Source organism: Coenobita brevimanus, chromosome 47 (assembly GCF_032717465.1).
Source record: "Coenobita brevimanus isolate Jiangsu-jjx chromosome 47, ASM3271746v2, whole genome shotgun sequence".
In the NCBI taxonomy this organism is placed as follows: Eukaryota; Metazoa; Arthropoda; class Malacostraca; order Decapoda; family Coenobitidae; genus Coenobita; species Coenobita brevimanus.
In genome coordinates, this window is record NC_137000.1 from 10151631 (window position 1) to 10164130 (window position 12500).

The 12500-nt window shown below is 42.5% G+C and overlaps 1 protein-coding gene across 1 annotated transcript in view; it reads left to right on the forward strand.

The window, feature by feature from the left end:
- Positions 1-12500, forward strand: part of LOC145399022 (uncharacterized) — a 17026-nt gene that overhangs the window by 693 nt on the left and 3833 nt on the right. The window contains exons 2-4 of the mRNA XM_080271751.1: positions 4177-4287; positions 4901-5015; positions 5515-5676. Of these exons, the coding sequence (XP_080127877.1) occupies positions 4177-4287; positions 4901-5015; positions 5515-5676 (388 nt within the window). The remainder of the gene's footprint in view (positions 1-4176; positions 4288-4900; positions 5016-5514; positions 5677-12500) is intronic.

The window sequence follows — 12500 nt, forward strand, 5'->3', positions numbered from 1 at the left end:
ATGATAAGGAAGATGATGATGATGATGATGATGATGATGATGATAATGATAACGATGATGATGATGATAAGGAAGATGGTGATGAGGAAGGCTCAGACTGGTGCGTATCAACAACACGAGGATCATTTAGGCACACAGTCAGTTCTTCTAAGTCCTAATCCTCCCCAAGAACAGGACTTGTAACCTCGACGGTATATCTAGGTCCCTAATTTTACTACTGGATGAAAAGAGAGAAAGGGAAACGAACTTTATCTAGGAATCTGACCGGCCCGAAAATTGACCTCGGGTTCTCCTATTTACGACCTGGACGATCTAACCAATACACTGTCGGCTCCCTCTGGCGGGGGTTGAGGGAAGGGGGAGAGGACAGGAGTGGGTGGGGTGGGGACAAAAATGGGTGGAGGTGGGGGTGCGGGTGAGGGTGAAGGTGGGGGTGGTAGTGGGAGTGAGGGTGGGGGGTGAGGGTGGGAGTAGGGGTGAGGGTGAGTGGGGGTAGGAGTGGAAGTAGGGGTGGGGGGGTGAGGGTGAGGTGGGGTAGGGTGGAGGTGAAAATGAGAGTGAGGGTAGAGGTGGGGGTGGGTAGAAGATGGGTGGGTTTGGGGTGGATGGGGGAGCGAGGGAGGTGGAAGGGTTGGCAGGGGGAGAGGCTACATAAGGTACTCTACATCCCCTTCCCCCTCTCCCGTCCCCCCTCTCTAACCCCCTCCCTCTACACTCCATCCCCCTACCCCCTCTTCCTCTTTATTTTGCTGCCAACTGCTTAGGAAGTCAATCAGAAGGGGAGGTGTCAAAATCGTTCAGGAAAATAATTACTTCTGGAGAGAGAGAGAGAGAGAGAGAGAGAGAGAGAGAATGTTAGCAAGAGGAAGCAAGCCACTAAAAAAAAAAAAAAAAAAAAAAATAAGGGTTTCAAACTGGCTTGACCCGAACACCTTGACAACCACCTCCCCCTGCCAGCGTCACCATCCCCTCCCCTCCCTCTTCCCCCTCCCCTACCTTCCCCCTTCCCCTCTTTCCCCTCCCCTTCTCCCCTTGCCCCTTCACCACCATGCTATCTCTTCTCTCCCTTTCCTCTCCCCTCTCCTTCCCTCATCCCTGTACTCTCCCCGATTCCTCTTCCTCTCCCTATTTTTCTTCTCCTTTCTCGTCCCCTCCACCTCTCCTCTTCCAGTACTCTCTCCTCTTCCCCTATCTTCTCCCTTCTTCCCCCTACTTCTGTCTTCCTCCCCCTCCCCTTTAACTTCCTTCCCCTCCCCCTACCTTTCCCCTTTCCACAACCCTGTCCTGTTCTCTCTACTCCCCCTCCCCTTCCCTTCCGTTAAACCCTGTCCATGCACTCTCCCCTCTCCTCCCTTCCCCTACTCTCTCTCCCTCTCCCATTCCCTCTCTCCCTCTCCCCCTCCCACTCCCATTCCCATCCCTCCAATCCAACTACCTCCTGTCAATGATTTCCTCTTCTTGTTCGCTCGCTCACTTTCCCTTTGTATTTCACTGTCATATTTCTCTCTCTCCCCCCCCCTCTCTCAAAATAAGCAATATATGTACAGATTCCACCCACGCGTCTCGGTTAACTTTTTCCTCTTCTTTTTCCTTCATTTTTCTTCCTCTTCCTACAGTTGAGTTAATTCCACACATTTTCCTCTATCCGGCTCCTTTCTTGGCATCAATTCCTCCACTCATTTAGGCTACCCAGTTCATTTTATCACTCCATTAAGTTTATTTGTCTGGGATTAGCACAACATATTAAATTTCCACCTTGTCCTTCTCTCCTTCCTCTTCTTTATCACTTCTTTCCATGTACCCACTTCCTGTTGTCATTTGGTATCTTTTTCCACTTCCTCTCTTCCTTCTCCGCTTCTTCGTGTTTGTCACCTTCCTATTTTCACTTATCATATCGGTACTTCACTTCCCCACTTCCTCCTCCCTTCTCTATCACACTTTCGTCTTTTTTAACTCGTCCCTCTCGTCCCTGTGCTTCTGAAGGCCACTCGAATCCCCTGTTCTTCTCCCACTACCCAGCACTTCACATTTTCACGGTTACTATTACGCCTACGAACTTGTACTCTTGAATCCAATTCCTTATAACACCCTTGCTGAAATCGCCGACTTTTTGTGTAACCTTAATTATACCGTGTGTGTGTGTGTGTGTGTGTGTGTGTGTGTGTGTGTGTGTGTGTGTGTGTGTGTGTGTGTGTGTGTGTGTGTGTGTGTGTTCACTGCTTTGAACCTAGAGCCTTGGAGACGCTGTACAAAATATTAATAATCTTGGTTACTCTTGTGTGTACCTTTTAAAAATATAGACAAAATCTATGGGTATGTAATTTTACCCACCCCATTCACCAAAAGGGGGATGATTTCTCTCTCTCTCTCTGTTTTTTTTTTCCTCTCCACATTCCTCTTCCCCATAGAATTGTCCCTTCTAATATTTCTCCTCCTCATCATCATCACCAATCTCCTCCTCATCATCACCATCACCACTCTCCTCATCATCATAATCATCACGCTCATCATCATCATCACTACCACTCTCCTCCTTGTTTTTTCATCATCATCATCACCACCACCACCACCACCATCATCATTACCATTCTTTTCCTCCTTCCACCTCTACATCCCTCCATATTCTCCTTTTCTTCCTCCTCCCACCTCTACATCCCTCCATTTTCTCCTTTTCTTCCTCCTCCCACCTCTACATCCCTCCATTTTCTCCTTTTCTTCCTCCTCCCACCTCAAGGCTGCCCAAAACGAGGTCACTGCCAAACAAATGAACTTTTACCCGGGGCGGCAGCAGCACGAAGTCGTCTGGCAACACCACACTCATCCTTCCTCTCAACTCCCTCAAAAATGTGCTAAATCTTGAAAATAATCACGAAATATACACTCAAAATTTATGTAGAGAGTCAAAATTTATATAAGGCTGAGGTAAACAGGGAAAAGTGATATGAAAAAAGGAAGTATTTGTTTTTTTCATTCGATCATACAAAAACTTAAATTTCCGTTTTCTTTGTGGCCCGTTTTTTGTGAGAAAACTTGTAATTATAGGGCACACTTCAATAAACGTCCTTCACACTGCTGAGGCTTACATTGTTGTACCGGCATACAAAATAACGAGGCTTGGTGATTCTTTGCACTAGGTAGTCTGTAATACACTGACTGAACAATGGGCGGTGTGTGTGTGCATGTGCCTGGGGAAAAAAAAAAACAGTATACGGTGCGCGCGAGCGAGCGAGCGAGCAAAAGAGAGAGAGAGAGAGAGAGAGAGAGAGAGAGAGAGAGAGAGAGAGAGAGAGAGATACAATGTTTTATACTGTAGCACTGCAAAAGAAAATTAATATATCTGAACGGGGAGCAAGAAATAAAAAGGGTAATATGAACACAAACCACTATTCTCTCTCTCTCTCTCTCTCTCTCTCTCTCTCTCTCTCTCTCTCTCTCTCCAGCAAAGGTCAGAGGTAAGGTTACTCACAATACCTTATGCAAGACTCCTTTTTTTTACACGTATATTATTGCAATTTTATCTTTGCAATTGATATCCTTTACTGATAAAAACCTGATGACATTATTATAATCAATTATTTATCTGAATTATTTATAGTTTACTGAATGATAATTGTTAATGATAATTATACCTTACCGTATAGGTCAAAACACACACACACACACACACACACACACACACACACACACACACACACACACACACACACACACACACAATTATTATTTACTACTACTACTACCATTATTATTATTATTACTACCATTATTATTATTATTATTACTACCATTATTATTATTATTGTTGTTGTTGTTAATACTACTACTACTATTAGATCTTACTATTAATGTCCATAGACGATTATTATTCACCCTGATCTTTTATCCTCCCTTTCCCCACTTCTTCCTCTCTCTGCCTTTCATTTTTCCTCACTCCCTTCCCTTCCCCTCCCTCTCCTCTTCTCTCTCCTTCCCCATTTCTCCATCTCCCCGTCTCTCACTTCTCCCCTCCGTTCCCCTTCCCTCTCCCCTATTCCTCCATCCTCCCTTTCCTCATTTTCCCCTCTCCCCGCCTTCCATCCCCTCCCTCTCCCCCAACCCACTCTACTCCCTCCTCCCTCACTTCCCCTCTCCTTTTCCCTCCTCTCCCTCCCCCGCCCCGCACTACCCGTCCCTTAGTTGTGATTGCAGGAGGGGGGAGCGGCGCCCCCAGCCCCCCTGGCGGTGACCTGTTAAACTACTACCTGCCAGTCATCATGGCGGAGATGGCTGCACCTGTCTCCAACAGGGGTGAGTCACACCTGCCAGAATAATAAATAAATAAATAAACTGTTCATAAATATGCAGCATACTAATAAATATACTGTATATGTAAATAAACAATATGTGAACTAATAAAATAAAAGAATAAGTACTTAAATGAAATACTGAAATGACTTATAAAGAAGCGCATAAATTTGTAGTCACAACATTTCACCCACTTCCAGTTCTTTTCAGTCTTTATATAAATACCCTATAACAGATAAATACACATAAATTTACAATATATATATATATATATATATATATATATATATATATATATATATATATATATATATAAAATACAGTAATTAGAAATATTTTTTACATAACTTCATTTTCTTTCGTCTTTTATTTTTATTTTTTATTATTTTTTTTTTACGGAGCTCAAATTCTTCAGTTCTGTCCAACAATTTCGGTTTAACCACTTGAAGTATATTTCTTATGTATTTCTTATCTCGCTACTAGTACTTCAGGCTACTTCATCCAACACATCTACTTAACACTTCAGTTTTACCCATGTCACTTCACTTCCACTTAACACTTCAACGTCACGCCTCACTTCCACCGGGCACCGTAACCCACTTGCCCACCGTTTCAGCTCCGTCGATAATCCGCGTGTCGTGCCGGGGAGGGTTCCAGGAAGACCCCAGCGGCGGATGCAGACCCACCTTTGTGCCAACACCTTTCTACCCACGTAATACCAGGCCTAACAGGTGGGTCATAATCTCTCTCTCTCTCTCTCTCTCTCTCTCTCTCTCTCTCTCTCATGCAGACCCACCTTTGTGCCAACGCCTTACTACCCACGTAATACCAGGCCTAACAGGAGGGTGATAATCTCTCTCTCTCTCTCATGCAGACCCACCTTTGTGCCAGCGCCTTCCTACCCACGATATACCAACCTAACAAGTGGGCAATGCATACTCTGTCTTATCAAACTGTCAATCTCAGTTTCCTTTTATCAAATGGTAAGGTAATGATGATGATGATGTTCAATATTATCACAATACCAACACCACCACCATTACAATAATATAACAAAAACATTCTTCTTCCTCTTCTTGTTATTATTATTATTATTATTTTTATTATTATTATTATTACTACAACTACTACTACTATTATTATTATTCTTATTATTATTATTATTACTACTACTACTACTATCATCATCATCATCACCACCATCCAGTCCACTCTTCCTCTCCCCGCCAGACACACGAGCGTGGCCAGCATCCTGCCAATGATCAGGTCACCGCCACGCCTGCCCCGGCCACAGCCCCAGACCCAGCGTGACCTCATCCGCCAGTTCAACACCTCCAGACGCCGTCCTTCCTGGTTCGGCCGCGCCATCACCGCCAGGGACTCCGCGACCCCGTACTCCACAGGGCCCGCCGACCCCCTACCCTACCCCCTACCCACCACCACAACTACCACCTCTACCACAACTACCGCACCGCCTGCCACCACCACCCCTGACTGTGATGACTAGCGCTACCACCACAGGGGGTCACTAGCTAACTCCTTGACTACTAGAGGCATTACTAGCCAACCTCTTCACTACGGGAGAAGTCACTAGCCAAATGAGAGAAAACTAACCACTTCCCTCCGATGACGCGTTCCTCAATTTAGTCTTGCCATCTCTAGACAACTTACTTCAACTTAGAGAATTTAGACACTTCGATAAATCCTCAATAATCCCTTCAGTACGAGTCTCCACCGTGGAATATAATTGTCTGGATATAGTAAGAATAAAATACGTCATCGGTCTGAATTAGTGAGGATAGTTTTTCACCTCTTCACTACGATATGCCTCTTACGACAAACCATGTCACTTGCCACAATAAAGGAAAAAAATATCGTACTGAAGGGACTGACCGCTCCAGAGATTACTCCTAAATTAATAAAGTTGTTGAAAGTAGCCAAAATAATAAAATCAATCAATAAATAACAAAATCCTCGGGCAGAAGGGGTTGAAGATGGGCTACTTCGTCTCCTGGTGCATTCGGCTCGGGTGACAATAACAAAGTACAATATTTCATCTACGTCCACTCACTGGGTCGTATTCTCGTGGGGTTACGAGGCTTTCTATACGATCTTCACTTCAACTTGGCCTAAAATTGTCATATCTCCATCATGAATGCTAAGCTGTAAGAAAAATGAAAGCCAAAAAATAGTCCCGTAGCTCTTCCATACCCTCATCATTCTAACTTGGCCTAAAATTTGCCGTATCTCCAACTTGAATGAGAAACTGTAAGAAAAATGAACACCGAAAATTAAGTCCCGAGCTCTATCTATACTCTCTTCACGTCAACTTGGCCTAAAATTGCCACATCAAGAAAAATTAACGCCAAAATAAGGAGATGCAAGAGATTAACACAAGATTTTGGTCCCGTTCTCCGTTTTCTTTAACATCGTCTTAAATCTGTCTCCATCTTGAACGCCAAGGTGTAACAAGGGACAAACAGTAAATATTGTGCTAATCACGAAGAAGTGCTAAGGAAATACTGTAAAGCCGTAATACTGTCTTCTTTGGCCACTGAGCTACGGGAATGAAACTGTACAATGATGAAAATTTCCATAAAGCTGAGGTGGTCGAAAAGTAACATCTCCTTTTAACCACCTACATTGCAATACACATCTTAACAGGCTGTGTGTGTGTGTGTGTGTGTGTGTGTGTGTGTGTGTGTGTGTGTGTGTGTGTGTGTGTGTGTGTGTGTGTGTGTGTGTGTGTGTGTGTGTGTGTGCGCTTTATTGGGGCAAAACGGACAAATAACACACGAGAATATATCAACGTATCAGATAAATAAGTAAGCTAGAAGGGAAGACACACAAGAAAGGCCCCTAATCCCACGAGAATACGTCCCAGGAAACACCAAGCCATGATAGCACAGGAAATGAAGGCTGAAAATAAAGACTGAGAAGAAGAGACTGAGAGTTTTTGGAAACAGGGATGTAAACTACGAATGGAGTATCATAAAAACAAGTGAAGGCATCAGAACATAAATGACGCAAAGAGTAGGATCGGGATATTTAGTACACGATTCGAACTTACATTTACAGTGTTAAATTAAGAGGGTAAAAGTGGACGCAAGACCCTATTTCCGCTGGTCATTTATCAAGCTTCTGGGTGCAATACATATGTGTGCAAATCGGATAACAAAAACAAGCCCTATCGGAACTAGCCAACCGGATCGGAACAGGATCGGGTGGCTGATTCCCGAGCCTTCTAGTACGTTTCGGTGTTTATTGCCCTGAACCGACTGCTACGAAGAGCATCATGATTTCTGACATATATATTATCAGCCGTTTCTTCAGTCATGCAGTTCGGCAATTACTAAGCATATTTAGCATCCAGAGCAATTAATTCTCATCATAGGTTGTCACAAATTAATGTAAGCATTTTGGGGCTTGCTTACATTATTACGACCTTAGTTTTCTGGTTAGGAGAGTATCTGTATAGACATTCCAATATCTTTCCCGTGGTTCCAGCGGTACTGAAATCAAAGTACGGTATTCTAAAAGGTCCCGATTCTATCTTTCCAGTGAGACAGCATAAAATATTAATCGTACTTTCTAATTATTTCTACTGATACTTTATGATTTTTTCTTGTTTTTCTCTTTATTATTTTTTACAATTTTTTCTCCCTTTGACAATTTTTCTTGTTTTTCTCCTTTCCATTTTTTTTTTCAATTTTTTCTCCTTTTTAGGTTTCTTCAGTTTTTTCTCCTTTTATAGTTTTCTTCAGTTTTATCTCTTTTCTGTAATTTTTTCTTCATATTTTCTCTTTTATAATTATTTCTTCAGTTTTTTCTCTCTTTTATAATTTTTTCTTCGGGTTTTCTCCTTTTTAAAATCTTTCTTCCGTTTTTCTCCTCTTTATACTTATTTCTTGTTTTTTCTTTGTATTATTTTTCTTCATGTTTTTCTGTTTTATAATTATTTCTTCGGTTATCTCCTTTATTATATTTTTTCTCCAGTTTTTTGTTTTATATCATTTAGTAAGGGATGTACCGTCATTGCCAACACGCAAGAGCTTTATTTTTCGTGTTACCAACGTCATCACATCACACAACATCAGTATTCATAAGAGATGTTACCAATGTTACGCAATACTCGTTACTGGGGTCTATGTTACCAGGTCTTGAGGACTTACGTTACCAAGCGTTACTGTGTGTGTGTGTGTGTGTGTGTGTGTGTGTGTGTGTGTGTGTGTGTGTGTGTGTGTGAGAGAGAGAGAGAGAGAGAGAGAGAGAGAGAGAGAGAGATTCATACAAGCTAACAATTTTTTTTGGACAAATGTGAATCAGAAAAAAATAATAAAAACATATAATTGGGAAAGAATCACCTTTTAACCCCTTCACTACGAGAAGTTCATCCCAGAAAAAAATACTAAATGGTGATAACGAAAATTAAATAAATAAATAAATAAATAATAAATAAGTAAATAAATAAAGTTTGTCATCGTACTGAAGGGGTTAAAGCACATTCATTATTTATAAGTGGATATGACGAGGAAACGAAGTGACAAGTACGAAGTGAGTCTGTGGGGTGTATGTTTAGAGATGAATGAGGTGAGTGTGTGCGGTGAATCTTTAGAGGTGAATGAAGTTAGCTTGTGAGTATTTGGGGTGACGTGTATGTATGGAGGTGAAGGAGATGCAGATGAGTCGTAGGTTTAGAGGTTAATGAGGCGAGTAGTAGAGGTGAGGTGAGGGTGTGAGGTGTATGAACTGAGATGCAGGTGAGGTTGGGGTGTTAGGTGAGTGATGTGGGTCTGCCAGGTGAGTATGTGAGAAAATATGCTAAGAGGTGAGTAAGATGCGTAACATGAGACGAGGCTGAGGATAAGCAAGTGAGGTGCATATTTAGAGATGAGTGAGGTGAGCATGAGATGTGAGATAGTGAGGTGAGGGGTGTGTGACAGAGATTTTGGAAGAGATAGGGTTTGAGTATGAGGTGGGGTTGTATGTGATGTGAGGTTCTACTAAGTTAACTATGAAGAAACGTTTGGGAGGTGAAAGTATGAAATGGGGCTGTGTGTGTGTGTGTGTGTGTGTGTGTGTGAGGTTAGTTTTAAGTACTGTCTTAAGTATGACCTTAGTTTTGAAGTGGGGAGTAGTTAAATTAAATGAGGAGTGAGGTTATTTGTGAGGTAAGACAGTCAGCTGAGGTAAGGAGGTACCGTATGAGGTGGGGCTGAAGATGAGGCTGAGATGAGATTAACGAGTGGGGTTATGTGTGAGACCAGTTTGTGAGCCGAGGACTGGTTATGAGGGAGGACTGTGAGCTGATTATGTGAAGGAAAATAAAGTTATGAGGTGTGGGGGTGAGAGTGAGGTGTGGCTTAGTAATGCAGGAGAGTTATAGAAAGGTGAAACAGTGAGGAGAGATTTGGTGAAGAAAAGTTGTGTGAGTTGATTTTATTTGTTGTGTGAGGTGGAGTCAGGTGGGTGAAGTCAGGCTGTAAATGAGGTAGAGTTAGGTGTGTGTAGTTACTTTATAAGGAGAGTTTTGGTGTGTGTAGTGAGGCAGTCACTTCAAGTAGTGAGCAGTGGCTATAAGGTGAGATTCGGTGTGTATAGCAAGGCAGTCAGATGAGGTAGGCAGGTTTATGTAGTGAGGTCATATGGCGAGGTGAGGTGTGTGTAGTGAAGCTGTCAACTGGAGCTAGGTGTGTGAGATGAGACTAGGTAAGGTAAGTAGGTGTGTGTAGTGAAGTCATATGGTGAGGTTAGACGTGTGTAGTGAAACTGTCAATTGGGGGTGGGTGTGTGAGGTGGGATCAGGTGCGTAGAGGTCATGAGATGCCGGGAAGAGTAGGGTTAGGAGGGGTTAGGGTGAGGTTAGGAGGTATTCCCTATCCTACTTAAACTACATTAACGTTAAGAATACCACTATTTTTATACATGTAAACTGTAGTGCTCTCTATATGTTTCTTACTCTATCTTTTTTTCAGGGTAATTTCTGAATCTATTTTTTTTTTAAGTAAGGAGAAAAACGTATATCAAAATAGGTTAATCCTTTCAATACCATGTGTGTGTGTGTGTGTGTGTGTGTGTGTGTGTGTGTGTGTGTGTGTGTGTGTGTGTCATGTCAACCCTTTCAGTACGACGGTGTTATTTTTATACCTGCTATCTCCAAACGATTTTCTTAAGCTATGGAGGGGTTTTCTGAGGGGGGGTAGATACAATCAATATTAGTCCCTTCACTGCTAAATCCCTCTCGTAAGCTGTGTAAAATCGTCTGGTAAAAGAAACAAGAAATAAAAAATGTCACAGTACTAAACGAGTACAAGATATCCTGAAGGAGCTCTCTAATATCAATGTAATTTTTAGGATTTTTTTTTTGATAGGGATATATATGTCAAAGCAGGTTACTAAGATATCGATGGAGCTAACTCTATCTTTAATATATTTTGGGGGGGTTATTTTCTTTGATAAGGGGAGAAAATTTGTCGAGAAAAGAAAAAGATAAATAAGATACCTGCCAATTCTATATTTAATGTAATTTTTTCACACCCATTTTTTTTAATAAGAAAAATGATTGTCAAAACAGGTTACATATACTGAAGACTTGAGTGGATGAATATACAAAGAACATCAGTCTTTATTTCTGTCAAACAATTAATACGGTAACTTCCCGGTGCTTTGCCATTAAGTCCCGTTAAAAGTTACATGTACTGTATTATTAAAGAGAAAAGAACAATATCATACTAGACTGGCTTTTAAATAAGAAAATAAACAATAAAATAAATAAGAAAATTAAAGCATCCTGCATTACATTTTTTTTTTTTTTTTTTTGCCAATTATAATGTGGTGTATTCATAAACAAACATAAGCCTCTCCAGTCCGGCCATGTCCTTTGATTCTCTTTATTCTTGTTGCCTTCAGACGATTTTATTCAGCTTAGGAGAGACTTTTCCAACGGAGGGGTTAGATTCAGCCTTTATTAACCCCTTTACTGATAGAGGGCATTGGACAGGGACGCCTTCACGTGGTGGCACCGATATAGCTAGGTCACTCAACTGCCCGGATGTACAAACCTCCCACAACTACATCCCTGTCCCCCGAAGGATGGATGGTGAACTGTAGGACATCAAATTAAGCCTGCAGTCCACCTGGTTCACTCTTCAGATGAACCTAGGATACAACAACAACAACAACAACAACTACTACTACTACTACTATCAGAGACCTTTTTCTAAACTGAACACACTCGTCTGGTGGTAAAGAGAATCAAACAGCAACTACGACACCGAACTGAACAGGCTACCATTCCCAGTGCCATTGTTTATATGTTTACTCTGTTGTACAATTTACCTTCATTTATCTCTTAAGTTTCAATAAAGCACTACCAGTTATTACTTTATTTTTATTCCCCTATCTCTTCCTCCCCCCTCCCTCTCTCTCTCTCTCTCTCTCTCTCTCTCCCTCTCTCTCTCTCTCGGGTGCACATATCTATGATTTTGCCATCGTGTCACTAGGAAAATTTTGCTTCTCCTCCCCCCCTACCCCCCCTTCTCTGTCTGTCTGTCTCTCTCTCTAAACATCCCTCTTCCCCACACTCCCCAGCATACTCTCCTCTTCCCATGAGTCTCGCCACTGACTCTCTTCCCCTTCCATGAAATACCCCTCTCCTCTCTTCCTTCCCTCCTTCCCTCACTTCCATTCCTGTTCCTCCCTCCTCTACACCTCTCCTTTCTCACTTCCTCATTCTCTACCTCTCTATTTCCCTCCCCTTCTTCCTCGCCCTACCTCCTTTCTCTCCCGTTTCTTCTACTACCCCGTCCCTTTACTTTCTCCCCACTTTCCCCCTTCGTTACCATTTCCATCTCTCCCTTCCTGAATCTCCCCTGCCACTTCCACTTCCCCCCCCCTTCTCTTCCTTTCTTCTTTCTTTCTCCTCCTTCTTCATCATTTCTCTCCAATCCCTCCTCTATTCTTCCTCATCCTCCCTCTCTTCCCTTCTTCTTTATCCTCCCACCTCCACCGCTCTCTCTTCCCATCTCCTCCCCTACTCAACCTCATCCACCCTTCCTTCCCCTATTCTTATCCCACCCTCTCCATCACTCTCCCCATCTCCTCCGCTACTTTTCCTCATCCTTCCTCCCTTCACTCCTTCTTTTCCCTCCCATCTCCACCACTCTCTCTCCCCATCTCCTCCCCTACTCTTCCTCATCCTCCCCGTCCTTTCACCA